This window comes from Calypte anna, chromosome 1 (assembly GCF_003957555.1).
Source record: "Calypte anna isolate BGI_N300 chromosome 1, bCalAnn1_v1.p, whole genome shotgun sequence".
Taxonomy (NCBI): Eukaryota; Metazoa; Chordata; class Aves; order Apodiformes; family Trochilidae; genus Calypte; species Calypte anna.
In genome coordinates this window covers 155,448,389-155,476,358 of record NC_044244.1, presented here as the reverse complement: position 1 = coordinate 155,476,358, position 27,970 = coordinate 155,448,389, and the positions used below count along the sequence as shown (strand labels likewise).

Genomic DNA, 27,970 nt, shown 5'->3' with positions numbered 1-27,970 from the left:
TGTAAGTTAGATTGATTTGCAACACAGTGGAGTTTTAAGTTAAGTATTCGAGACACATTTGAGAAGCCCTTGCCTCTTCTCCCAAGGGGTTAAATCAAGGAAGCATTTTTTGATTTATTAGTAAAACTCATCAAATCAAGTAGCAGCTCATGTTCAGGGGGTTTTGCCAATTCTCTAATTTCTGAAAAATAATATTAAAATTGAACAACTAAATTTTTTCTGTGAAGATTAAAACTCAGGTAATATACTAAAAGCAGTATACGAAAGTATAATGTCATGCTGCCTTGTCACCAGGAAAGGATCTTTGCATGCGTAGCTTGAATGATTGGTTTCTGGTAAAGCTGTTTACCTCTTTAAAGACATTGTCCCTTTTTTAAAGGCAGTGTAAAAATGAGGAAAGAATAAATCTCAGTGCTGTGATCTAGTAACTGTAGCAGTAGTGGTTCAAGGGTTGGACTCGATCTCTGAGGTCCCTTCCAACCCAGCCAATTCTATGATTCTATGATTCTATGATAAGAGTGCGTGCACACATTACAATGTGAAAATGTAGTTCTTGTTCAAATCGCTTACATGACTTAACTTTACAAAAGATGAGACAGCCTATTGAATTTTTCCAAGTGGTTATCCCCCTTTTCAAAGGGATGAAAGGCAGCGTATGGATTTTTCATATCATAGGTATTGATGAAGCAAGGTTGCCCATCACAAATTCCAACAGAAGCCTATATAGAAAGAAAACTCCCCATCTTACAATTAAATATGCCCTTAAAAAAAACTTAAAACACAATAATGCAAAGAAACCAATTTTGCTTTGGAGCTTAATTAGGTCTCCTGCCTGCAGTAGGCCATCACTTTATGTTGACCTGTGCAATACTTTATGGAAGAGTCACCTCCAGAGAGGCCGAAAGACATTTCCATCAACTGTATCGATGCTGACACTAGAATGGTAATACATCTAACAGGGAGGAGGAGGGGAGATTTGATTTTTTGTGTGTGTGAATAAGCTCACATTAATGTTTTACAAAATTCATATATTTTCCAAGTTATGACAAAAAAATAAATTCCCTGTTCTCTTTTTGCTAATTCAATATTTGAGGCAACATCAAGGATTACAGTGCTTATAACATGTTTTATTCAATTCACATAGAAAAGCATGCAGTATTAATGTAAAATGGTACAGTATTAATGTAAAATGGTCAGTGCACATTAGGTAAACAAGTCATTAGCATACAAACCCATTTTTATGGTCTATACCAGCATAGTGAACACATTTAGAATAACAATGATTTTGGGGAAGTAATTAAAAATTGTGCTTAACTTAAAAAAAATACAAGCCATGTCTGCAGTGTTAAAGAAGAGATGTTTTCTAACTGAAGTGCTGTAACCCTGAAAAGAAAGAGGCCATTACTTTACATCCACTTAAAACAAGGGTTTCAGTACAGTACAGTGCTATGAAACAGTCCAAGCAGCATTTCCCCTGGGAGGATAGTTTTATGGCAAAAGTGACGTTGTTTTATAGCAATTCCATGAAATCACAGGATATATAGCCAGTAGCTGCCTTACATGCACAAAATGTAATCTTTAGGAATGGGAAATGTAACCTTTAAAACAGTTTCGTACATAAATGACTGATCTGACAAGAACACTTAAAACTGTCCTCTTCAAGGGAGCCATTAGTTGTGCTCACCACTGCAGGATCATGTAACCTGAAAAAAACCCCACCACCAAAGCCCCCAAGTAAACAAAATGTCCAGCCAAAGAACGAATCTGGACTGGTTCTTCCCTAGGAAAGAGCTTGGAATGGGTAAGGGGATGTTCAGTTTTCACATAGACGAAAAAGACAGGATCAGATTTCATGGAAGTCATTAAAAATTAAGTTCACCTGTGGATATTAAACATTTGCAGGTTGATGCCTCTGAGTCACACTCGATTTCCAAGCAGAGTCAGTTTTTTGTGGTTTTTGATGGACTAGCACTAGAAAGGCTGGTTTGAATTTTCCTCTTGGCTGACTGACTGACATTTTTGGTTTTCCTTTCAGTGATAAAGGAAGACACCCAAGGAGGATTAAGCTGATTGTGCAGGTCAGATGACATTTTTAAAAAGCAGGAACTGAACTTTTGATCTTCAGCCAACCTTTGTGAGTTACTGAATAGTGAATTCTGTGAAAAGTCTCTTTGAAATAAACAGTTTGGAGGTTTGATATCACCAGCCACTATGTTTTGGCCTGTGAACGATGAGAAGTGGTCATTCATATCTAGCTCAGATGGGGAAAGGATGGAAAACATAGCAGGTTTCCAGCTAGTTCTGTCAACTGCTAATTCGCTTGTCTCTGGACACTTCAGACTCTGTTCCTCATTCATCTCTTCCAGTTTCTTCTCTGTTTCATTTAGAAGCTTAGTGCATTCTGTTGACTTTGAAGAACTATCAAGATCAGAGGACTTGGAATTATAGCACGGACTCTTGCTATTGTCTGATTCAGACATCATGGAGTCCAATTCGGAAATTTTATCGAGGTAGGCAGCATCCATGGATGCCTCACTGGAGGTTCTCGTGCGATTCATTTCAGAGAAACAGAGAGCATGCAACCTTCTAGGCAAGCAAGAACTTGTTTTATCACTGGATTTTGCTGATGTCTCATCTGACTGACCAGATACTGAATTTTGCCCTGATTCATCAAAATCTAAGTTCTCAGCAAAATTTGTTGGGCAGGTGCCCCAAAAACCTGATTTCCCTGTAGTAAAACAGTTTAGCTTCTTTTCACTGTTACAGCTGCTTGTGCTGTGCTCTGCAGAATCTTTGCTGCAATCATCCGAAGTGTCACAAAACTCTTCGTACTTCAGTTTTCTCAGGAATGTTGGTGGTTTCCTTGCATTTTCTTTTCCCTCGGGAGTGTTCAAGTGAAGGCGACTGAGAGACAGGAAAGGAGTGCACGGTGGTCGAAGATCATAAAGTTCTTCAGTCTTATATGGGGCACATTCCTCAATTTTATTCCACTGCTCTTCTAAACAGGCATCCATGTTTGTGGAATTTTCATCCATCAGAACTCCCTGACATCCTGGAAATAGTTCTTTCTTTGGGGCACACTGGGTATTTGAGCCATTTGAACCATCTTGACTAGAAGAGCTCAGAGAGGTTCCACCACTTGTCAGCTGTTCAAGACTGTCAGTACTTTGACTGGTAGTCAAAGCTTTTTTCTCCTCAACTTGGGTTTTCAAACATGTATCTTCACTGCTCTCAGATCCTTTAGCATCTGTGGAAAGCACTCTCTCACTTACAGCACTCACTGTCTGGGTTCCTTTCCCTGCATTTTTCAGCTGTAAAAGCTGACACTCCATTTCTTCTATGTATTTATCACTTCTTTCCAGTGCCTTTTTTAGTCGGTTCATTTCACGTTCGCTTTGTTCTACTTTGGACTGAAGTGCAGCTACTGCAAACCTACCAAACCTGAAGAAGTAAAAAAAAAAGAAAGAAAATATTAAGCTGGATAAAGACAGCCTCGTGGTACTTTTAGATCTCATATCCAGAAAGAACAAAGCTACTAAACGTTGTATTAATTTGAAAACAAAAGTCAGAGCTCTTCACTGCTAGTTATAAAAAAGAATAAATCATCATATTTAATGTAGAGGTGGAGGTGAATACCTGAAAAGCCAAAATTAAACTATTAGTGGTAGTGAGGCAATAACAAGAAGATTACCCTTTCGGGGATGGTTCTATCAATTCAACTCAAATATGCATGAAGAATTATCCCCTAAAACAATGGCAAAGATTTATGATAACATTTGAACAGTGGTCCACATCTTGAAATATTTACATTCAATCATTTGCCTAGAGTACAGCAGTGTTTTACAATACATTTTTTACACAATGTCACCTTGTCAAATATAAAATGCCAGTAAGAAATTTAAAAATTGCAATTGTCCTTTGAAGTGGTTTAAATACTTATACAGACCATTTCTATTATGTTCCCATTAGAAATACAGCTTTCCTTAAGCCATTGAATGAATGGTACTTCCACTTACTTCAAAACCATTTTGTTTTTTTGAGTTTTACAACTGTAACAATCAAATTTCTTCCTTGACTCCAGCACAAAAAACCTGCCACTTATGGTTTGTGAAAGTTGAGTATTCATGGGGCTTCCTGCTTGTGCACATTTTCCTCCCATCCTCCACCAGCTTTCAAGACTGACCTTCCCCAGAGGGCAGGTGAAGTTTTCAGCTATATGCTCTGACAAATTCTAACCTGTCACTGACAGGTGGGCACCAGGGAATTCCCTGCTCCACCCAAGGCTTTCAATTTACAGAAATAAAAAAACAATTAAAATTCTGGTATTAGTAGGAGGACCTGCAGCCACTCTACAACTCTGACACGTAAGGCTTGATATCACAAAGAAATGAGAATTCTGTAGTGGACTTACACTAACCTCTGTTTTCCATCTTGCAGTTTCATGTTAAAGCCCGAGTTCATATTCACGCTTCCTGCACAAACACTGCCTGGAATTTCCATCCCGTTTCCTTGTCTGTTGCTCCTTTAGCATCTTGCAGAGCCAAAGGGATTCCCATTCCATTTTTTCCATTCCATCCCCTCAACCCTTCACAAAATGCTTCCACTGCAACCCTTAGACCAGTGTGACCTGATGGTGGTATATCTGTGACTCGTGACCATGCTGGCGAAGCATCCACAAGTCCATGCAGGCATTTCCAGCAAAGAACTGAACTGTATTTTGTTTCTTCAATCCTGAGCCCAAAACAACAGGAAACTACTTCATGCTGAGAACTGCAATACAGTTAAGTGGGCAGCCAGGGAAAGGAATGAGGGATAGAATCACAAGCCCCAAACAAATTTGGCATAAGTGACCAGATCTACTGAGATGTATCACACTGTTCATCTGTGTCTGTGAACTGAAGGACTTTGAGTCTTTGAGTGGTGGGAAAGACTCAACAGCCTCAGTCAGTTCTTTTGCAGAACCCCTACCAGACCACTTTTGAACTCAGATCAACCTAAACTCCCAACTGTGTTGGGATGTGCCACTCACTGCTTTGTAGACACTAAACGGGGAGATAGTAGTTTAATATTTAGGATAGTAGTGTCCACTTAGTATGATTTTTTTTTTTTTCTCTAAAGGAAGCTGGCTGGATTAGAACTCATGGAAGCAAGGCCCCTCCACCTCTGCATTACCTCTACCCAATTATCTTTGTCTTCATAAAAATGAAGAGAGCATTTTTCATTTGCTTACTCTATGAGTAACAAGCTTTCTCAATTGATTATAGCAGTTGCTCCATTTCTGATTACAATGCAAGAACAAAATGAGAGAAAAGGCGTACAAGCCCTTCTTCCCTCTTCCCTGTGAAGTTAAAAAAAACGTAATAATAGACAGCTGAGGAATGTTTCATTAGTATTTTCAGGTGGAGTGGGTTACAATGAAATAAGCATTCTCACATATAACATTTTGGCTCATTCTCTTCTTTAGCAAAAAGGAACACACATTTCCGTTTAAAATACTGAAGGAGCCACTATAGCACAGCAGGGCCCAAGCAAGACTCTTCCTGCTTCCAAGGACCATTCAAAATTATTAATTTTGCTTTCCTCTAACAGACCTGTTCACAAAGCTTTACAGAAGCAAACCTTACACTGTTTAATAAAGGATATAAACATGATGCAAAAGTACAATTTAACTTAATAGCCGTGCAAGGGATGGAGAAAAATGCTTATGTAAAACAAGCAAGATATTCTGGGGTCTGCTGTAACAGACACTTTGACATAAAAATTAAACATGTTTACATTTATATGCATACCTGGCAATTCCTTTTTAATGGAAGAATGGTGTAATATGTTTATTTAATGCAAATAGCATTAGTGACAGCCTGAAATTTGCTTATGAGGAAGAAGCACTGTATTCTCAAGTGCAATTTTTATAACAAGTGTCCTCAGGTTAAAAAAAAAAATACAGTATGTTGTTCAAAGCCAAACAGCCTCACTAATATGTTAATTGTTGCAGAGGGATGTGGTTGGGAATTTTGGTTTTCAGAAATGGAGCATCTGACATGTGGCCTACAGTTACCTCTGCAGTGAAGTACCAGAACAGCAGTTGCTTTCTCTTCCTCGTTTGAGACCTGCATGCATTAATTTCCCAAATTTTCAAGATCATACTTGACCTACATACTACAACCCACACATTTATCATAGAATGGTTTGAGTTGGAAGGCACCTTAAAGATCATCTAGTTTCCATCCCCCTGCACAGGCAGGGACACCTCCCACTACACCAGGCTGCTTGAAGCCCCATCCAACCTAGACTTGAACACTTCCAGGGATGATGCATCCGCAGCATCTCTGGGCAACCTGTTCCAGTGTCTCAATACACTCAGAGTGAAGAATTTCTTCCTTTTATCTATTTAAACCAATTACTCCAGACCACAGCATGACATAGGTGCTTTAGTGACTGATCTGGCAGGTCAGCAGGCTGCTTGGGAGACACACAGATTTAGGTTTGAGAAGCCAGAACCAATCTCCTAAGAGATCTCCTCTTTTCCCTTCAGATGTGCACTGAGCTGTGTCATAGCCAAAAATTTATGTTACAAGGATAATGACAGAACGCAATACAAAAATTTATACAAAACGTTATACAAAAATATATATATATATATATATATATACAAACGTTATACAAAAATTTAAGTGTGGCCTGACACTCTAGATATATTATTTTTCCCATATTTCACACTTGGTAACAACTAGATATATTCTTCTGTAGAAGTTAAAGTGTTCAGTATACATGTACTAAAGAGAACTTTTCATATCCTCATGCAGATTGTCCCACAGCTGTTAAGTTATGTTCAAGTACTCCTAACATTGTTCCTTTGGTAACACAGATGACCTCTGATGTCACAGGAAAAAACTATAAAGAGCCTCTTTCAGTGGTCAGTAAACTTACCATAGTCTTGACTTGGTTTTGCTTTGTTCATATCCATTAAAAACTGCTGGAAAATGTCATGAATGTCAATAAAATCGACATTGCACCCACAAGACAACAAATTTCTCCAGTTGTTCCTTCTTCTCATCTATCAGTTTTACAAATTCAGCTTTAGGGTTTTATTTTCACACATCAGTGACTGCTGACTGTATCAGGTCTGTCTGGTTGAGCCCTTAACTCATTTAAAACTACCTGATCTTATATAAACATTTCTCTTTGTGGATAGCAAGCAGCTGCAACAAACAGTTTTCCTGTGTAACCATCTATGGAAGAGTGGGGCTCCAAGGATGCTTTGGAATGTGGCTCTCCACCTCTCATCACCTGATGGCCCAGACTGGGGACTGCCTTGTGGTTCAGATATATGAGCACGATTCACTCCCCAAAGGAAACAAAGAGAACTGGGAAATAACAACATACAGTCAGAGCTTTTCACAGTTCAAGATCAGGGAAATGCCAGAGTGCACAACCAATCCAAATCCCATACTTTAGATACACATTTCCCCTTAGGTTCTCCATTAGATAAGAAGAAAGGGGTGGGAAATCCAAGAATCCAGCTGAAAGCCCTGTGAGTTTCTCCAGCTTTTCTATGATATCATGTACCAGATGCAGCTGAAAAAGTTCTGTAATCACCCTCTACATCAACTATGAAAGGTGATATCCAGCAACATCCTAACAATATCTCAGGTTATATACAATTGCCTTAAAAATGTGTCACATTTGCATAAGCATAATTAAGAAAAATAAACAGTCATAAACATTTTCTAACATAAATGTTTCTAACATAACATATGTTATGTTTCTAACAAAAACATAAACATTTTCTGTTTCATAAACAGGAAAATTACTGTCAGATGGGGGCCTTTTCCCAGCAAGCAAGAAAAAACACAAAGTCAAGAGATACCTCAAGCATGTTGCTCTGTTTAAGATCTAGAGCCAGAATGGCTTCAAATGGAATTTAGTTTCACTGAAGAAAAAGTCCTGGATATAGTCTGCTACTGCTTGCCATTCTGCAGACCAGCTGCCTGACAGAAAGAAGTGTACAACAGCTCCTTGAAAGACCTCATTTTCTAAGCTTCTAAAAGAACAAACTATTTTTATAATAAGCAAAAATACAGGGCAGTAAATCCCCTTCATCACACAGTTGACAGTACAAATCAAACTGAAGTCCCATGGCTTTCCTCATGAAATATCTTTCTCGTGAGCAGAGAAGTCCACTTCTGCCACATCACATGAGCCAAGTGAAGCTTCACTGTATATTGGATGACTGCAGAGCAACACTGTGTGAAGAGAAGAACAGCCAAGGTACATTCTTTGATTGAAGCTTCTCTTTTCACTTTGGGAATTGGGTGAATTCAGACAAATGTGCAAAGCCTCACCAAGAATGTTAACATTTTACAGTGAAGCAAAGCCTGTGGTCTTCCATACAGGAAAGACTGATTATACCCAAGGTTGGTGAATAGCATAAACCAGGTAGGATTACTTCAGAATTATTAAAAAGTGAAATGCAGACTGAATTTAATAGTCTGTCATGGGAAGAAACAGCTGAGTTAGAAAAAATATTAATGTTGTATACAAAGACCTAAAAGAGTCAACAGCCTTAGATTTCAGTGTGCAGGTACCTGAAGTCACAAATCCAGCCAGGATGAACAGTAAAACTGAAGGAAAGGGAGAAAGAAACTCCAAAACAACAATAAAACAACTCACAAAACCAGAGAAAAGAGATAACACAACAATCTTCTGTATGTTACAGATAGTTTTTCAGACTGGGATTTTAACTGGCAGAAGAAATTAAATATTTAGGGAAAAGACTCCTAGGAAGCCTAGAAGTCTGGTTGAAGCTAATTTGAATCTAACCATTCATAAAATACACTATACCCTGGAGTAGATGGACTTGCTAGTTATTTTCCTTCAGGTAAAAAGCAAATGTCCCTTTGCCAAAAATGCTTTTAGATCCATTGTGCCTTGCCAACAGACCCACTAGTTTTCTATTTTAAATAGTGCTGGAAGTAATAGGGCTTTATTATCCCACAGAACTTACGCTTTAGAAGTTTTCCTGTTCTGCATCATAAAAATGTGAGTCACTGAAAATTCCTCAGGAGAAAGAGCAAACAAAGAGGAAGCAACAACCATCAAACACTCAGATTGATTTGCCTGAGAAATGCGATACCAACAAAGGTCTTTAGTAAGATTCAGAGTAAGAAACTTACCTCTGACTTACTTTTCAGATGTATGTCCCAACTATATGATGGTATCCCAACTATATTCTGGGAAAATTCTACTCTGAAAAATATTTCAGAAAAAAACCCCCACAAAACAAAACACTAAACCAAACCCAACATCTAATCAATCAGTATCATCAATTAAAAAACTGTGTAAAAATCCCTGACATGGCTGCAATGTCAATTTTATTGATGTTCATGACATTTTCCAGCAGTTTTTAATGGATATGAACAAAGCAAAACCAATTCAAGACTATGGTAAGTTTTTTATTGACCACTGAAGGAGGCTGTTTATATTTTATTTTTTTCCTGTGACACCAGAGGTAGTCTGTGTTACAAAAGGAACAATCACTGGGTATCAGTCTTTCTTTTGTTATGCAGCAAAAGTTGTGATGTTTAGCTCTAATGTCATTATGTACAAAGTGAATTATACTTGGGATAAGGCGACTGAATACTGAAAAATTCTTTCAAAAATAATTTCTTAGAAGTTTCATTTACATACCCAGCAACTTGTTTAAGCATGAATCCACACATAACAACCTGAAGCTAAGAAATACATGACTAAAAAATGGTGATGACACTAAATTACAACGAGTCAATCAATCTGGTAGACACTTTAAATTGTACTAGAGAGCCTTTCAGAAACTTATTCCAAAAACTGCCTTCTGAACAATTCTAAACAACATACACTGAATCATTGTACTGGCAATTCAGTGTATTTGCACAGAAAAGTTTCATTATAGTGCCATTGTTGGTCTATGATGCTTTTACCTTCAATTCTGATTTCACAAAAATCACAAATTACCCTCACTGGAAAAGACCTTCAACATCATCACGTCCAACCATAACCTAACACTGACAAGACCTTAACTAAGCCATATCCCTAAGCACTATGTCTACGTGACTCTTAAATACCTTCAGGGATGGTGACTCCACGACTGCACTGGGCAGCCTGTTCCAATGTCTGATAACCCCTTCAGTGAAGAAATTCTTCCTAACATCCAATATAAACCTCCCCTAGTGCAACTTTAGGCACCAATGTCTGTTCCAACACCTGATAGCCCTTTCAGTGAAGAAATTCTTCCTAACATCCAATCTAAACCTCCCTTGGTGCAGCTTTAGGCCATTACCTGTCCTGTCACTTGTAACTTCACTGAACAGACCAATCCCTAGTTTTTTACAACCTCCTTTAAAGCAGCTGTAGAGAGCAGTAAGGTTTCCCTTCAACCTCCTTTCCTCTAGGCTAAATAATCCCAGCTCCCTCAGACTCTCCTCGTAAGATTTGTGCTCCAAACCCTTCATCAGCTTTGTTGCCCTCCTTTGGACACACTCTAGTAGCTCAATGTCCCTTCTGTAGTGAGGGGCTCAAAACTGAACACAGTAGTAGAGGTATGGCCTCACCAGTGCAGAGTATAGGGGCAAGATCACCTCCCTGGTCCTGCTGGCTACTCGAGTGGCCAGGATGCCATAAGCTCTCTTGGCTACCTGGGCACACTGCTGGCTCATGTTCAGCCAGCTGTCAATCAACACCCCCAGGTCCCTCTCTGCTGGGCAGCTCTCCAGCCTCTCCTCCCCAAGCCCATAGCACCAGTGGGGGTTTTTGTGGGCAGAGTGCAGTCTCAGGCATTTGGCCTTATTGAAATTCACACAATTGGCCTTGACCCGTCAGATCCTTGGCTGTCAAGATCCCTCTGTAGAGACTCCCCACCCTCAGGCAGATCAACACTTCCATCCAGCTTAGTGACATCTGCAAATTTACTAAGGGTGCAGAAAACAGCTCTTGCAACCCTTGCACAGTGTGTGAAGCTTAGCTGAAATACCAGTTAGATACTATCAAAGTTTGCCATCAGAACTGGAAGAATATAAAAAAATGTCTTCATGTTAGGTCCAATCTAGATACCAACCAGACTAATGACTACACAGGTGAAAGTTAGTTTGTAAAATCTGCTATCAATAGCAACATGGCAGATACTTCCTATCCCTTGAAGGACAAATGGAGTTCAAAATAACTGTTTAAAGTTTGACATGTGCATCAAAACATGAAAATAGCCAATAAATGGGCCAAGTCTCACACTTTGGAAGGGGATATTAGCAGCACCAATGCAAAATAAGGTAGGAATGTAAATTCCAAAGTAATTATTTAGTAGAATTTGTACTGGCTCTCCATGGTAGAAGTGCCAGGTAAAAGGAGGCAACAAAAATGGTACTGGAAGTTATCAACACAAGATGTTGTAGTAAGACATAAGACAGGTGTTCTGCTCTACTTAGTGCTACTGAGGCTTCAGTTGGAATCTCGGACCCAGTTCTAAGCATTATTGCTTTAGAAAACCACAGACACTGGGGAGCCCTGAGTACAGCAAAATCAAGTAAATCAGAAATTTACTTTTTCTCTTAAGTTACACTTATCTAGAACAAACTAAATTTAGAAGACATGACTAGGAATGAATGGGTATAGGTAGGGTGAATCTAAATTGCTGAATTTAAGGTGTGGAAGGATTTTTTGCAGGACAAATTTTGATTTGCATGTACTTAAACTCTTGTGGTACACCACTGGGTTCAAAGTAAAATCAATGATGAAGATATGAAAAAGCAGGGTACAGACATGCAACTGTCTACACTTTTGAAGTGTTTGATGGACAGGCCAATCTACCTAGCACCTGGGCTGCAAAGCAGACCTTGAGACTGCCTCATTTCTAATAACATTTGTCTATATTATAAAGAAGAACTTGACTGGCTATTGTTTTAGGCTACATTGGCAAAAAGATGGGAAAATAATCAGCTTGCAACAAAGACTCATTCTTCACATAACATCCCCCCTTCTCCACCCCACTATATAATTTTTCTGACCAACAGAATGGTAAAACATGCACAAGCTAGAAGAAACAGAAATTTTCTCCACTGAGAAGTTTAGCTGATGCCAGTAAAGTAAAACCAATTTGCATGATATGATCTCATCTAGATCTTTTCTAGGATTTATTTAGTTGCATCTACTTCCTCTTCAAGTTTCCCATCCTTGACAACTCGTCTTGAATCTTATCGGAAAAGATGTTTCATACCATTAAAGCCCCCTCCATTGCCAAGACCTTAAACAGGGATCTATCTTCCTCATTAGGGGACTTGAGGGCAGAATGTACTTTTATGCATTTAAGAGCACAGCACAAGGGTCATGCATCTTCTTTCCTGTGGTTTTGAACAATAAGCAATCTGGCAAGCTAACTCTCTAAAAGGATGAATTTCAACTTCCAGCAAGTGAGTTGTGAAATAGAACAAAGTTCAGGAAGCCCTCTTCACACATTACACTGGTAGCCCTTAACCCCTTCTTCAAAAACATCATGTAAACCTCTGGCCAATGATGCTCTCAGCTTTCTAAGTTTTAAACCAATTAGAGAAAAAAAGGTAGAAAACCAAATGAACAGAACTTTAAAAATATGAACATGTTGCCTCACAAAGTACTTCCAAGGAGAGGTACCTTAGCATGAACCTGTAGACAGCGTGGCAAAATTTCTGCTTTCTGAGGTCACTGTCATTGATGTTTTAACTGTTTAAGACAGAGTATCAAACACCAATGTCAATTCTGGGAATGATGTTCTCATGGTGGAGAAGCTCAACTCTACACATCCTGTGCAGACCCAAAGCTATTATTAGGGACTTTGCTTGAACAGGAAGCCTAATTCCACAGAATAAAGTGAAGGCAGCAAAAGGAAGAACAAAACAAAGCAACCAGAATCCCTGCTCTCAGTAACAGACCTTCTACTTAGACAATATACCAGATTTCAAAATTTCTCAATTAGGAAGATAAGTCAACTGTAGAAGGCAACTAATAAATCCAGACCTTCAATACTGGCCAGATAATGCAAGGAAAAGCATTTGTAGTCATGTTACATTTTTTCACTGTAGACTACTCGCTATTTTGTAAATTGCATTTGTCACACAAGTCTATGAGGATAAAAATCCCAAAGTCTACCTAGAGATACATATGCAACACCATGTACGCCATCACAGTTTTAGGTTAAAGTCCTACAACAGTTAAACAGTCTATAAATAAAATATGGTAGCTTTTAAAATATTCACATACTTTTGGGGTGATCTACTATCAACTTCAGCTTTTAGTCGCAAATTCTCTCTTAAAAGGCTACTGTTTTCCATGCTCAGTTTCTTATTTGCCTAAGGAAAAGAAAAGACAAAAAGTCAGTCCACAGTAAAACAGAAATGATTTCTAATATTTATAGCTATTTCTCCTTTTTAAAGGGACAGAGCTAGAAATGTGAAGGCAAGGAACAGCCTTCAGACAGGGACACCACTTAAAAATCACTATGGGAAATGGCTTGCAAAACTGAATAGCGAACAGACATTTTTTATTTATATTCCCAAAATACATTGCAAGTGTCCTATCTAGGGAAATAAACACAGCTATGTTAGTTAGTACAGAAAGTCATTAAGGAGATGTACTAATGGCAATTCCATGTTTTTTTTTCCACATGACTAAATACGTTAAGTACATTAACATTACAATGTGCAGGTATCAGCAAAACTAATGTTGAACAGCTTCCTCTATTCCAAATTGGAGTGAGATTAACTTTGGGTTTTTTTGGTTGTTTCTCTTAAAGCACAGTTATCCTATGGATGTAAATCCATTACGACAAGCTATTTGCAGTCTTTCTTCACTTTCTTCCAAGACACCTGATTAAGACTCCTGATTCACAACTCTTCTTACTCCTTGAATTGAGGTCAATTCCTTCTTCTCAGTTCAGCAGACAACCTTGTTAACAAGATACTTCATTTAAAGAGAAGTTTTCCTGCTGCCGTGTTTCAGAACAATGAATGCCACCACCCTAACAAGCAGAAAACACTCTTTGTACTTTATTGACTGCTCAATCTCTGTATGCTGGAAACAGCACTGCCAGTCCAGGACTTAAATTCATAGCCTTGGTTGGTTACTGCTTCCACTACAGAGTAAAAGTATGATCTAGAGCTAGATCTGAAGAAGGACCCATGCAACTGGGCTCGGGGGTGAAATGTACTTTTTCAGGAGCATCTAACAATAAGAAAAGCAGAAAACTCTAAATGCTTATACAGATATCCCCAGAAACCTCCCCAAGAGAGGCAAAGACAGCTGGGGATAGGGGGAAAAAAACAAACCAAAACAACAACACCCCCACCCACCCTCCTTTCTCCCAAACAATATTCATAGGGTCAGAAAGAGTAATTAAGAGACTTTTAGCAAAGTAGGAATAGGAAGGGTGAGGCCAGGGCTTAGGTGCCAAAGAATCATCTATCTGGCATTCCAAAAAAAAACCAACCAAAACCAAAAAAACCCAAAACAACCCCAACTACCTGAAAGCAATGAGCAACAATCCAGGAAACCTAACTTCCAAAGGAGCATCAAACCATTTGACAACACAGCCAAGACCTTTGCTGCTTTTCAGGGACACAGCTCCCCCAGTCACATAGCCATACAGGAAACTGCACAACTTGCATGGAGCTGGTAGGTAGGGCATCCCCAGGGCAAGTCAGGAGTGAACCTCTTCAGTGTCCCTCTTCCAGAGTGCTCTGCCCTCCAAGACCAAGACATTATTCTGCAAAGGATCCCCACTCGCAGCACAATGTATAGATTAATGAGTTCATGTAACTGCACTATTAATGAGCATGCCTGGTCTAGTATTTCTGCTGCTGGGTTTGTATCACCACTTCCAGACTCATTATGACTTCACTCAAAGTAACTGGCTACTTGGGACATTAAATGATAAAGGTGGCTGCTCCTTCCTCATTTGGTCTGGTTTTAAAAATAAAGTGTTGGTAACCACATCTTCTCTGGGATCCTATCTCACTGGGAAGTGATGGGTAGCTGAAGCTCATAGGTCAGGTACTTTAGGTGGTAATATTGGTTGGGGGAAAACCTTGCTCCAGACTGAGTGTAGGTGGGAAAGAGGTCAGACTGGGGTCAGTCAATGCATGCTCAGAAATGGAACAAGGTCTAAAAGAAGAGCCAGCTGACTTTAGGTACTTCTGGAACTGGGCAGCTGTTGAACAGGGAAGAGATAGGAAGATACTGTTTGACTTGATAATCCTAAAAGTCTTTTCCAACCTAGATGATCTTATGATCACAGTTTAAGACTTGGTTCCTAAAACCCATCTAAGCAGCATTCGTTCTATTCATATCCAACCCTTTACCACATTCAAAGACTCCAAAAACTTAAAAACCTTTTCTTGATAGGGATGAAATTATACTGAAAAAAAAACCCAAAAAATTCGCTTTACAGGAAAAAAATGCAAGAAGATTAGGCAGACAAACTTCTTGCTGCAAATTCCTTTTTGCCAAGGACAAGTGACTCTGAAGCTCCTGGGATCCACTTAAGAGGGCAGATGTGTCTCAGCCTGTAAAGCTGAAGACTGAGACTAGCTAAGCTATTGAAAAAGCTAATTTTGGAAACTCAGTTTATTCCTTTTAGTGATTATCACACAGTCAGTCCAGTCAGATTGGCTTTAGACTACAGAGAGGAAAATCTACAAGTGCCCCACAAACAACAAAATGGCAGAACAGTATAATGTAGGTGTTTTTCTCTGTAACACAGGAAAAGTGTAAACACATGAATGCTTACAAAGGAAAAAAATGTCCTAAACATGTAACACTTCAGTTTTGGAGGAGGCAACCCAGGGCTTGTAATAGAAGAAATGAGGCAGCATTTTGAGAAAATGCAAATCCAGTTCTTTTCATCTTGCCTTTCAAATTAATCTTGAAATTTTAATCTTCTTCAGTGTTTGAGGTGATCCTTCTTGTGCCCTCAGGTAGATTTTGCAAGATATTTTTATTTAGATATATTTTCAGATGACCATCTCCTGCATCCCTCCCTTCTGTGGTATCAGATTTTCTTTTATATTATGTTCAAGATGTACAAAAAAGCCGCAGGTTTCCAGTAAAGGATCTTCTGGTCATAAAATGCTGAGGCTTGTCTATTTTCAGTCAAAGGGTCAAGTTACTTTGTCTCAGCAAATTGCACCAAAAATATTGGCCAGCATGGAGGGCAATAGTGCAAATTCTGCCTCAGCCAACTGAACTGTGTTTGGCCACTCAACGTTGTAAAATAGATATATTATATAGATCATTGCAAGCCTGAAAAATCTGGTCATCAATACTGGTGACAAGTGCTACTATAATCCAATTATCCAGTCAAAGTGGCAGAGGAGTTGCAGAAGAGTCACACGTAAGACCTCCTAGAACAAGCAATAACATCTGACACTTGCAAAGGCTATATGGAAATACTATGATACACCAACAGTCACTGGAATTCAATTTTTTCCTTTCTTCTGGATCTATGAAGTACCCAGAGGTCATGCTAGCTCCTGTTCCCATTCAACAAGCACAAAACAGTTACACTACAAAATAGATGAAGAAATGTATTTATTACCTCCTTTAGCTTTTCCACATTATCCATCACTTTTTCATACATATCATTGGCAGCTTTCAGCTTTTTGCTCCATTCCTCCAGGGTTCCTGGGCCACTGATACTTGCTTCATTTGCTGATTGGTTACTATTCTCATTTTGGGAAGACAAAGATGATGTCGTAGGATCCAGAAGAGATTTCAGCTGTGTCTGTAAACTGAGGTTTTTACCTCTCAGATCTTCCACTTCTTTTTGTAGGGATTCTATTTCATCCTAAAGGTGTCAGAAATTCACAGGAATTAAAATAATGCATGAGATTAATTAAACAATACTTGCAAGTTCCCACAGTACTGTAGGAACACAGGTTCTGGCAAGCCCAGATTCATGTCTTCACTTACACACACTTCACTTAGATACACTCTGTATCTAACTATGCTTATGTATTGTGCTCTAGGCAGGATTTTAATCAACCTGCATGCTCAGGCATAGTGAAGGTTTTAGTGAAGGGAATCCCTTGACTACACAAAGGACCCTGAACAAACTGGCAGGCAGACCAAAAGCTTCAAAGCCTTCAGTGTCAAGAATCTATTATTAGGGCAGACTATGGGAGGATTTCCTGTATCAAAAGTGTTCTTAAGATTGTCCTCTGCTGACTCATTTGCTGCTATTTGAGAATGTTTCACTCATATTCTAAAATATCACATGTTCAGATACTGAAAGTCACTGAACACTTCCTGGAAGAGGCTGCTGCAGGTATGCCAAAGTAGTAAGATCTTAGGAAAGACTCTCAAAAGCCAAAGAACAAAGCTCTTAGCTTTATCAGTCTGAAGCCATCGAGAAGCAAAAAACTTCAAAGGAAGTTGTTAAAAGGACAAATGAAGTAATTTATTCTGAAAACATGTCTTCTACACTGTTCACCAACTCCAATACTTGACTTGCTCAAGGTCAGATCACTAAAACAGGCCATATATGCTATTACCATAAATCAAAGGCATCTCTGCACTAATAATCAAGCTTTTTTTTTCCTCTAGCATAAGAACAACAATTGCAAAATTTTCTTTTTAAGAGATTTATGTTCTCCAATGTGTATCAGTGTGATTATGGAGTTGGTCCAACAGAAAGACAGGAAATTTCCTTTTCCTGACTCCTCCTTCCACAGAGGATGAAAGAAGTTGACCTACAGGCAAGCTTGTCATAAAAGACAGCCCTTACTTCCCCAGTGTTGAGGATATATACAGTGCTTGTTTTCTGTCTCTCATTCTCCTACCTGAGACAGGTTTCCTTGCAAAGTATGTGATGTCTTCACATTGCTGCTACTAAGAAAACAACAGCTGAGACAACAAATTAAATGCATTCCTTAGTAACACCTTTTCATCTTGCTCCTATGACAATATTTTTCCAGCAGGAGAGTGGAGATAAGCTTCCAAGCATTCACTGACTTGCAGAAAATAAAAAAAGTAACAATGAAAAAATTAACCTATGCCCACAGGTTACAGCAGACAATGTTCTTTAAGAAGGTATCTAGTCTCACTGAGCAACAAGGAATTACTTCAGAAAACGTTTGTATTTGAACCAAAGAAAAAACCAAAAAGCCTGCCAATACCCAATGCACATGAAGAAAACTCTCCCATATCAGCTGGGGATGAAATTCCCACAAATTGGCTGTACTTGGCTACTTGTAGCATGGAAAGAATATCACCATGACTCCAGTGGTACTACTTCAAGCACCAGGCTCTCATAACCTTAGCCAGAAGGTGGCTTTTAATGCAGCTGAGTTTCATGCATATCCAATATAAACTTTTAACTTAGTTTAAAAAGAACATACTCAAAGCAAAAGGACCAGCTGTATGCAGTAATTTAACAGTTGCAGTTCATCTGGAAAGTCACAACACTCTCCATGTCCTTACCTCATATTCTTTGTGGAGCAATTCAAGCCTTGTTTTACGTAGGTGTTTTCTGACTGTCGGACTAAATATAGGATCACTTTCACTCGTTCCTCCTAAAGCAGCAAAGCATGAAAGAAACACTAATATTGTTTCTTTTTCATTTATTTCAATACTACTAAATCCATCTTATAGAACTTATCTTATTATCAGCTACAAATACAGCAAATATTGGACCAATCTACTACCATGGGAGATTTAAAGTCCTTTCATTTTCAGAACAAGTTAAATAGAAGTATTTGTTAGTGATGTTTAGCAGTAAAAAGCCTGCCTCACAGCAGGAAGACAACTTTTAAATTTTTCAACTTTGTATTTACTGTGACCAAATCCTGCCTTTTTCAGACTATGCTATTAAAAAAGCCCTAAGAGGGACAGGGAATCAAACATACATTTAATTAGAACAAGAAAGCTTAAGTATTTAAAGTGAGATTGTTCAGATAGATTTTTTTCTTAGGTCAACAAGTTGCAATGCACAGATAGATTACTTCAAGTGAGATGCATTTTTTTCAGTTAAAGGCCAAGATTCTGACCAAGATTTAATAAAAAAACCAATCCTTAAAGCTATGGGGTACTTGCTGTCTTTGGATAACCTAGCCATTAATATACACATCATCTTTGGAATTTTTAGTATTTTTGTTTTTAGCTATTATGTGTGCTTCCAGAAAGACTTAAAGTCAGATCTTCCTTAGATGCTGGTAAAAAAAAAAAATTACACAGAAAAAAAAAATCTGTGTATCTTTGGACTCAAAAGAGTCCCCTCCAGCAGTAAATACCAGAAAGATATTTCAAAGCCTGAAGTTCTCCTTACCTATAATTTCTTTGCATGGATTTTCAGGCGTAATGGGAATTCTGCAAGCTGGGCACTGATTATTGTTCTTCAGCCACACTTCAATACAAACAGAACAGAAGACATGGTTGTTGACACAGATGACTGGGTGACGGACCTTTTAGTATTAAGGGGGGAAAAAAAGAAAACAAACAGAAAGACACTATGAATACTTCAATGCTTTCTCAGATAAGAGAATATGAAAATACACTACTCCAGCTCTCAGTGCAACTCTGGTCTTGCAGGAAAGAGACACTGTTGTTTCAAGAGTGACATCCTGACTGATAACATCAAATTATTTCCCTACTATTGAAGGCAACAAAGCTATGAACAGTTTTGCACAACTATGGTCCTTGAATTTCAGAGGCCATTAATACACAAATGTTGCAGGCACCTTTCCCTCACCCCACAACCTCCACAAACTACAGCCAACCACCTCAGTGAAACCCCTAGGTAAAAAGCGACCAAAATACATGCATTAACCGATTTTTAAAAGTGAGGGAATGTAGGATTGCTCCTGGCAACAATCAGCACTTTGCCTTGGAAGAGGTGTCACTGAAACAGATCGTGTTACAGATTAACTCTACCCTGCACATAATCAGCTTCATGGAATTCAGCTTTAAAAAGAAGAAGGGCCAAAACCACACAGCAGAAACATGAACCAGCAATCACTAATTCAAGCCTGCTGCTAGATATGCATTGCTACTAAATAAGTCATTATCCAAGAGCAGGGCAGCTAACGGAAGGATTAAATATTCCAAACAGACACAGATCCTTTCAAGAAGCTGCCCCTCCCCTTCCAAAGCAGCAGGGTAAACAAACTTTAAGAATATATTAATGAAAATGCATTATTCTCTCTTGTTATTCCACTATAAACCCTGTTTGAAAGTAAGCATGCTTAGAGGGATGATACAAAAGAAGACAGCTTTTCCCTGTATCTATGCCTTATTGCATATTCTGTTACAGCTTACTGTAATCCACATTTTCAAATCTCTTAAGACTTAACATTAATATCTGCGTTAGGGGTCTTAGAAATAACTATTTGTTTTTCCTCCACTCTGTCTTTGCCCAAGAAACATTTTTTCAGTCACAGAAGCATCAGTATCTATTACTTTAGATTCTACTGTGTTGCCATTAAACCCCAAGTTCTGGTGAATCCTTTCAACTTAAAAGAGGTCCTCATCACTCCCATGATACTCCCATTTCATTCTATTAGTAAAGTAGTCAAACTAAAAATAAAAATAAATAACATTGGCAGTAAGAAGCAAGCAACTGGAAAGGATAGCAAATAAACACTTTGGAAAACCGATTAGTTGTGTGCTGCAGTAATCATACTCATACAATCTGTGTTGCACAAGCTACAACCAAAGCATTTTACTACTGAACTACACATGGATCTGAACTAAGGCTTGTATCGGTCAGCTTCTTCTCCAGTTCATTCATATATATATATATATATATACATATATACACAAAAATCTCCAATATGACATTGCTAGGAGCTAAATGATTTATCTGTACAGAAACCGAAACTCAAGCTACTGAAGATGTGAATAGAGACAGACCAAGCAATTTCTCCAAGTGTCTGCACACTTTCACCTCTAGTTCAGGAGGCTCTTCTGTGATTAATGCAAACATTACCACACCAATGCTTTGGAAATAGTAAAATACTATTATTACAATTATTAAAAAGGAATGTTTACTGTTTTTCTTTTTTAGAAAAAGAACTTTCTCCAGCATTCCTACCAGCAACTGGAAGGAAAAAAAAAAAACAACTTTTTCTCTAGCTGTACTTCTTTCTTACTCAGAAGCGGACTGAGAATAGGTATATGAATGGTGATGACAGAATACAGAGCAGGATAATACAGAATAGTCCAAACAGGGAAAGACATTTCAGGAGTGTGGGTCTCTCCCCTGGGGAGCAAGAGACCCTTGGTCACCCCACACCTGACACAAGAGCACACTTCTTGCAAGTGAATGATTACTCCATATCCCTAGCAAATCACATTCATTACTCTCAGGGGCACACTGCTTCTGATTTACATGCTTGTACAAGTTTCATTTCAGGGCTGAGGTTTGTACTCCTGTTGGCTCAGGATCCACACAAAGCAATCCATGCAACAGCAGCAGAAGCTGCTATTGAAAGCTCACACAAAGGCCGGGGGTGCCACTGCCCTTCACTGAGCTCCTGAGCTACCGACTGGGATAAGCCCGGGAGGGGGTGGGGGATAACGACACACTCATTACTAAAAAACAATTTTACTTGAATTACAGCACAGTTTCAGTTCCTTCATCAACCATAATGTCTAGAAAGACTACATCTTATCTGAGAAAGCTTGATCAGCTCAGTCATTCTGAGCAATTTCCTAATTTTCCCATACAGGCATAAGGTGATTCCTAAGCAGATCAAAATCAAACCCTGTACACATCTATGTCACTTTGAAGGCATTTTTTGGACCTTCATGGTGCATTAATAGAGGAGCAGGTGCATGGAAAAGCAGGCACACTGCTACCACTTAATGAATCCCCAGACATCCTACTGGGCTTCAAAACACACAGAATTGGGTGCTCAAGCCCAAATAAACTGTCAACACCAAAATCAACAGGAGAGACCTGCAGTTATTCTAGGGCAAGTAAACCTAAAGGCCCAATGGCTTCTTATCCACTTGCTAATCATGAAATACAGGTATGTCAGAAGATAGCCCGGACTGCATTACAAGAATATTCACATAACAAACATTAAATTTATCCAAGCAATTAACTCCTGTTATAAATGGTTATTTGTATATCTTGCCAATGTACTTTACGACTCTGTTCACACTAATAAAATTGCCTGATGTTCTCCCTCATCCCAAGATTTCTGCTTTATTAAAAACAATGAGTGGCCATCATTATTGAATGGGATTCTCTTTAATATCTCTTTTTATCCCCTTACATTACGCACAGTGAATAGTTTCTGTTTGGCAGTCAGTCCTTTGCACATTTTGCTAAGACGGCAAGAGGTACATTCTGATTATATTGTGGGACTTTACTCTGAAACCTATGCTACAAACCACAGAACTGTATCAGAGTATGTCAAACTTCCATTACACTCTCTGCTACTACATATAAGATAGGACACAATCTGCAAGATTTCCCCCTCAATTTAAACTAAGTAACTTTTACTTCCTCTAATCTTACTCTCACAAAGAGCTTTTTCTGATTAAGTTTTTTAATTAACTTCCAAGCTAGAGACAAAGATATGTATTTAAAAAAAAGCATAAGCAGAGCTGTCACCTTTGGCAAAATTTGAACAGCTTTGTATATCTAAAAGGGAAAGCATTCAAATACCTCTATTACAGGTATCACCAGTAGATTCACTTATATAATGTTGACATTGCCTCTGTGCAAGGCATCAAGTAAGGAGAGTGTTGAAATCTCTTCCAGTACAAACTCAAAAAACATAAATTCCTGACCAACTCCAGAAAAGCAGCAGAAGTATGAAACAGTGACTTCAAATAACCCAGTGGCTTTATAGCAAAATACAAATCAATAACTAATGTATCTATCAAGTGTTTAAATTAGAAAGTCACTGTGATCAGTTTCAAATAGCAAATCTATTGTCACTGTCCTCTTTTTCAAGAGTATTCATTCTTCATTAGCAGAGTCACAGTACATCTGTGTTCTCCTCCATTTTCATCAATTAGATAAACAGAAAAAGAGAGATAACAGGAGCACAGCCTTCAAGTCTTGCTCAGCTTCCACAGAAAAGCCACAAAATGACTAAACTGACAATGCTGAAAGCATCAAGAGTTGTGAGAGTTGAGAAAAGATAGATACCTGACTCCCTTCAGTACCAGCACTACACGTACTTTACACAACAAACACACCAATCCTTTTGCTATCACTCCAGTAGAAAAGGTTTTCGAGTATAGGCCAGCTGAGGTGGAAAGAAACCAAACAGTACCTGCCAGAGTACGAACCTAACAGGCTATCTTTTCCCCTTGTATTTACTGTTGTGCTTTAAGAGGTTTGTTTTGTTTTGGATAGCAAGGAAACATGAAGAAAAATAGTAGTGGGGAATGAGGAAATAATTTCAGGAGCACTTAGTGACAACTATGAAATTAAACCTGGGGCTTTCGGAGAACAGACTAGCAAGAGCCCTCTGCTTCCCGAGGGAGAAGAGAAAGGGTCACAGTGATGAACCGGAAACTTTTTCTCCAGACTATTGCAGTTGTTACTCAATACTTTTTAAAACCCACTTGGTTGTACATCCCCTCTTTGCTTTTTGTTCGTCCTCTACGACGCAGCACCGCGCTCAAACACAAACTCGCCTAGTATTTAGAACTCATTCTCCTACTGACACCGGAAGAACAAGAAAACCCAACAAACCAAACCTCAGGCACCTCCAAAAACCCGCGTTTCGCCTTGGGGGTGACCTGGTGGACTGGGGCCCTCAGCCCCTGCCAAAAGCCTCTCCCGCCGCGGTGGGGGTGGGGTATGGGGGGGGTGAAGGGGACCCCCATCCCAACAGTGGCAGCAAACCTCGCCCGCAGACAGGAATGCCCCCTGGGGCCATGACACCCTCCTCCTCTTGGAGGGACCCCTCATCCCTCTGGAGAGATACACACAGCCCTTGAAGAAGGGCCGCCACACCCCAGCGCGGAGCCATAGCCTCTTAAAAGAGACAAACCCGATGGGATCGCGACTGCTGGCCGTGGAGGGCCCTCCCCCCCCCCACACCACACCCCTGAGCAGCCACCGGCTGGAGCGGCCCGGCCTTCCCTACCCCCGCGCCGTCCCCCCCACCGGGCCGCCCCCAGGCTGGGGATGAGAGGAAAGGTGAGCGGCGGCGCCGTTACCTTCCCCAAGCAGATGTGGCATGTGATGGGCAGTGTGAGGGACAGGGTAACGCTCGGCCCATTCTGCGACATCGCGGAGACCCGAACCGGCCCGGCCCAGTCAGCACGGAAGTCCCACAGGCGGGCGGTAACAGCGGCGGCAGCCCCCCGCCAGCCCCTGCTACGGCAAGCCGGCGAGGCCAAGCCGCCTCCCGGCGGGGGGAGGGCGGCGCGCGTTTTTGCGGAGCTCCCCTGGAGGGCGGGCGGGCGGGAGCCGCGGCCCCCTCATGGTTGTGTCCGACCGGCTGCCGGCAGCTCCTACCCCTCTACACACCGCAAAAGGCCCGGTCTCGGGGCAGGAAGGGCCTCGCTGGGGCCAGGCCGGGGCTTAGTGGCCGGCGGCCCCGGGGAGGTGGCCTGGGGGTCCCGCCGAGTTATTGGCTTAGGCGCGACCTGGGTGAGGGGAGAATGGTGCTGCGTGGGGAGTGCCCGGGAAGGGCCCTTGCGAGGGGATGTGGTGGCAAGGAGTCTCCTTTCACCTCTCAGGCTTAACCCTCGATCAGGTAGCATTGTGCTCAGAGAAATCGGCTGTTTTCATCCTTTTAATTGACCCGAGTTTTCCTCTGCGCTTTCCCCCGTGTTGTCCCCTTTGGCTCCCATACCGCCTTCCCACCCTGCAGGTGGCTTGGCTGAAACCCTTCTCGTCTTGGCCCAAAGTGTTCCCCTGGTGGCATTTTCTGCTTTCCAAGAAGGAAATGAGAACTGCAAATGAGAACTTCAGGAACCTCCCTGAGCCCTGCGAGGTTGGTGGCACTTGCCCCGCCGAGCCCCCAAGTCTGGGGCTGGTGGCACTTCCCTATCAGTGCCCTTGATCCTGCCCTGATCTTTGGAAACCAAGGAGCCGAATCCACAGATGCAAATCTGTGTCTGCTGCTCAGCTTGCACCAGTGACTGCCCAAATTGTGGAGCTTTGGTTTTGAGCTTTCTGGACTGATGGAGAGCAGTTGAGAAACGGTGCTGGTGGGACGGGAGCCTCCTCAGAAGTCTGTTCGCTTGACCTCAGTTGCAGGATTCCTGTAGCTTCTTGTAAACGTGCCACAGCATGCTGGAAATTATAGACCTGAGTGATTTAACATTGCACCACATGATAAATGCTTAGAATGCTGAGCAGCTAATTCAAACAAGCGTAAAGCTGTGGATGCAATGATTAACAAGGAAAGTATCTTAGTCCGACATAGCAGGGTTGCATGGGTGCATTTCAATTTGATACAGGTAAGTCGCTGCAAATAAAGTGAGCAAACTAATCCATGGTGACATTCCAGTGCAGATAAGACCTAGTGGCTTTGATGGTAAGGATTCCCATGTATCCGTAGTAGGGAAAGGACAAGTTTGAATAAGGTGCATTTGATAAAGATTGAGTATTCACATGTTTAAAAACAACGCTTTTATTATATTTCAGAAAAGAAAAACCAAAACAAAGCATGATTTAATGTCAATGAAAAAAAAGAACGGATTAGCAACACAGTGGATATGCTGTCCTAAGGGCAGTTGTCAGAAGATGGAGTGAGTGGTTATCTGCTGTGAGTAGATGCTTTCAGTTCTGGCACAATTGACCTGCCATTTAAGTAGGAGGATGCTCTGAGAATTTTTACAAGAGAAATGTGAAAGTATTGGTTTTTGAGCTTTAAAGAGAACCACTGGAGCCTGAAATTTGTTGAGTGTCTTTATTGTACAGCCAGCAAACTTCACAGGAATACAGAGAATCCCTGTTATTTATCTTCGCTCCATTTTTATATTGATTTTTATTGAAAAAACGTGAATAGACAATACAAAGAGCAGAAAGGGTAAATGCATGAAAGAGAAATCAGAAGCAAGGAAATGCATCTTGCAGTTGACATGTGAAACTCTTTTAAATGAGTCTGGGATAAAGCAGGAACCCTTTCAAAGGCATGACTTCCCCTGCTTCAAAAAAGTACGTGAAACTGGAAAGTGACCTGTTAGAGAACAAGCTCAGTTGGGATGAATATATTTTCTCTCAACCAAAAATAGCTTTTAAAGAAGCTTATTTTCCTGAATAAGCTGCTAAAAGGAATGTATTTTCTGCGTAGGGAGGTTAAACTTATTTGTTTAGCAGATTTCTGCTGAAGTTAGATGCCTAGTCAGTGAACGAATACTTCAAAAATTATTTGTGGTATAGTAGCGCCTGAGGTTTAGTTGAAATTTATGGGATGATGTTACCAACTCTTCAGGGGCATGGAAAATATTTAATTCTGTAGAGCTGAGAGAGAGAGACCACAGAAAGCGAGGAGAAGGGAGCTTGAGGGACAAAAATTTGCTGCAGCTATGGGGAGGTGAGAAATAAGATATGATTGCAGCTGGTAAAAAACGCTTAAAGAATCTGTCCTAACCTAACATTGGAACCTGTGTGGTGTGGAGGGTTCTTTTGCACTGGGGCTGGAACCAGAATGAAGCAGATGAAACACTTCCTGGGATGGCTGGCATGCCTATGGGGGGGCAGGCACTGGGGTGTAAGGATCAAACAGGAAGGAAAGAGATGGGTGTCTGGCCACTACTCTTAGTAAACCTATAGAGAAAGGTTGGTTAAAATAATGGTTTCAAAGCTAAGAATGTAATCATGAACAATTTTCCAGTATTAGGGCTTTATTTTTTGAAATGCTTCAGCCACTTCTCTACTTGCCCTTGAAATCTTAGAAGCCTCGAGGTGATTAATGGTGAAAATATAAAATATCACAAAAATGAGAAATTCTTTGATGAGAGCTTGAAAGAAACCGATTTAGAACAAGATAAACTGGTCAGAGTACTATACTGAGCCAGTTAAGCCTTTGCAACTTGAGACTTAGTTTGATTGATAAAGCCAAATAGATTTACTGAAAGTGCATAAATCATCTGTATTTTAGATCTGTGCATATTTCCCAGCAGCAAGTTATGCAGAGAGAGTGAAGAGGATGGGGAAGGGTATGAACAGTGAAATTTGTGTCCTCTTGTCTAGTAAGTCCAGCTGATAAGCAATAAGTAATTAGTGCAGTTATAATGGTTCTAATCATTAGCAACCTGGTCTAGTGGGAGATGTCCCTGCCCCTGCAGGGTGGTGGATCTCTAAGGTCCCTTCTGATCAAAATCATTCTGTGATTCAAGTGCCTTTAGATATGTGTATTTTTACAGTGAAAACCTAATTTGAAGTTCATTGTTTACACCTGCACAAATAGATATAAACCACTTTTTTTTTTTTTTTTTAATTATTCTCATTCTACTGAGGTAGCGATGACTGGAAACTGCCAAGCACTCTCAGCACCCACTTCTGCAAAAGTGGTCTGTTCAAGTTTGCCTTGACAAGGCAAACAGGGCTGGATCTTTAGCATTTAAGAAGGGTTTCCCAGGTGGCTTGGTTTAGATGATTTAGGGGAATATAGAGTGAAATTTAAATAAAACCAAGATTAAATAAGTGATTTAAACCCAAGATTCTGGATGTATAAATTCAGACCCATGATCCTTAAAAAATATGTCTTTCAGAAAGTGTGAAAACTGGTCCAGGTCTCCCCTGCTCAGTATTTTGCTATTGATGAGCCCTGTAGAGGAAGGACCTTGCTAATGAGGCGCTGTCTTGGGGATTCACTGACTGCTTAATCCCCTCTTCTTGATGCAATTCTGAGGCCATTCAGCAGAAACAGGTAAGTTTCAAGTCCCCTCTGCCTATACTGCCTGAGCTCTGTAGGCTGCTCTTGCTACTTGCTCTTTGGGCATTCCTAAAGTGGTTTTCATTTTAAAACAAAGGCAAAATTCATCTCTCTCCTTA

At 40.1% G+C, this 27,970-nt stretch overlaps 1 protein-coding gene and 1 long non-coding RNA gene across 2 annotated transcripts; one reads left to right on the top strand and one right to left on the bottom strand.

The window, feature by feature from the left end:
• Nucleotides 1-1,106: 1,106 nt before the first annotated feature.
• On the bottom strand, nucleotides 1,107-24,377 carry OBI1 (ORC ubiquitin ligase 1). The gene is made up of 6 exons (XM_030454541.1): nucleotides 24,178-24,377; nucleotides 19,319-19,454; nucleotides 18,475-18,566; nucleotides 16,592-16,840; nucleotides 13,261-13,349; nucleotides 1,107-3,441 (listed from the first exon to the last, which is right to left on the bottom strand). The coding sequence occupies exons 1-6, from the start codon at nucleotides 24,247-24,249 to the stop codon at nucleotides 1,941-1,943; spliced, it is 2,139 nt and encodes a 712-aa protein (XP_030310401.1). The 5' UTR covers nucleotides 24,250-24,377; the 3' UTR covers nucleotides 1,107-1,940.
• Nucleotides 24,087-27,832, top strand: LOC115598602. Its single transcript, XR_003987765.1, has 3 exons — nucleotides 24,087-24,157; nucleotides 24,837-24,959; nucleotides 27,688-27,832. It is a non-coding gene; the product is annotated as an uncharacterized LOC115598602 (long non-coding RNA).
• Nucleotides 27,833-27,970: the final 138 nt, after the last annotated feature.

Coding starts and splice junctions, on each gene's coding strand:
- OBI1 (XM_030454541.1), bottom strand. CDS start 24,249: ATGTCGCAGAATGGGCCGAGCGTTACCCTGTCCCTCACACTGCCCATC. Junction 18,567..19,318: donor TCCATGCAAAGAAATTATAG/GTAAGGAGAACT, acceptor TTGCTGCTTTAG/GAGGAACGAGTGAAAGTGAT. Junction 16,841..18,474: donor TGCTCCACAAAGAATATGAG/GTAAGGACATGG, acceptor TGACACCTTTAG/GATGAAATAGAATCCCTACA.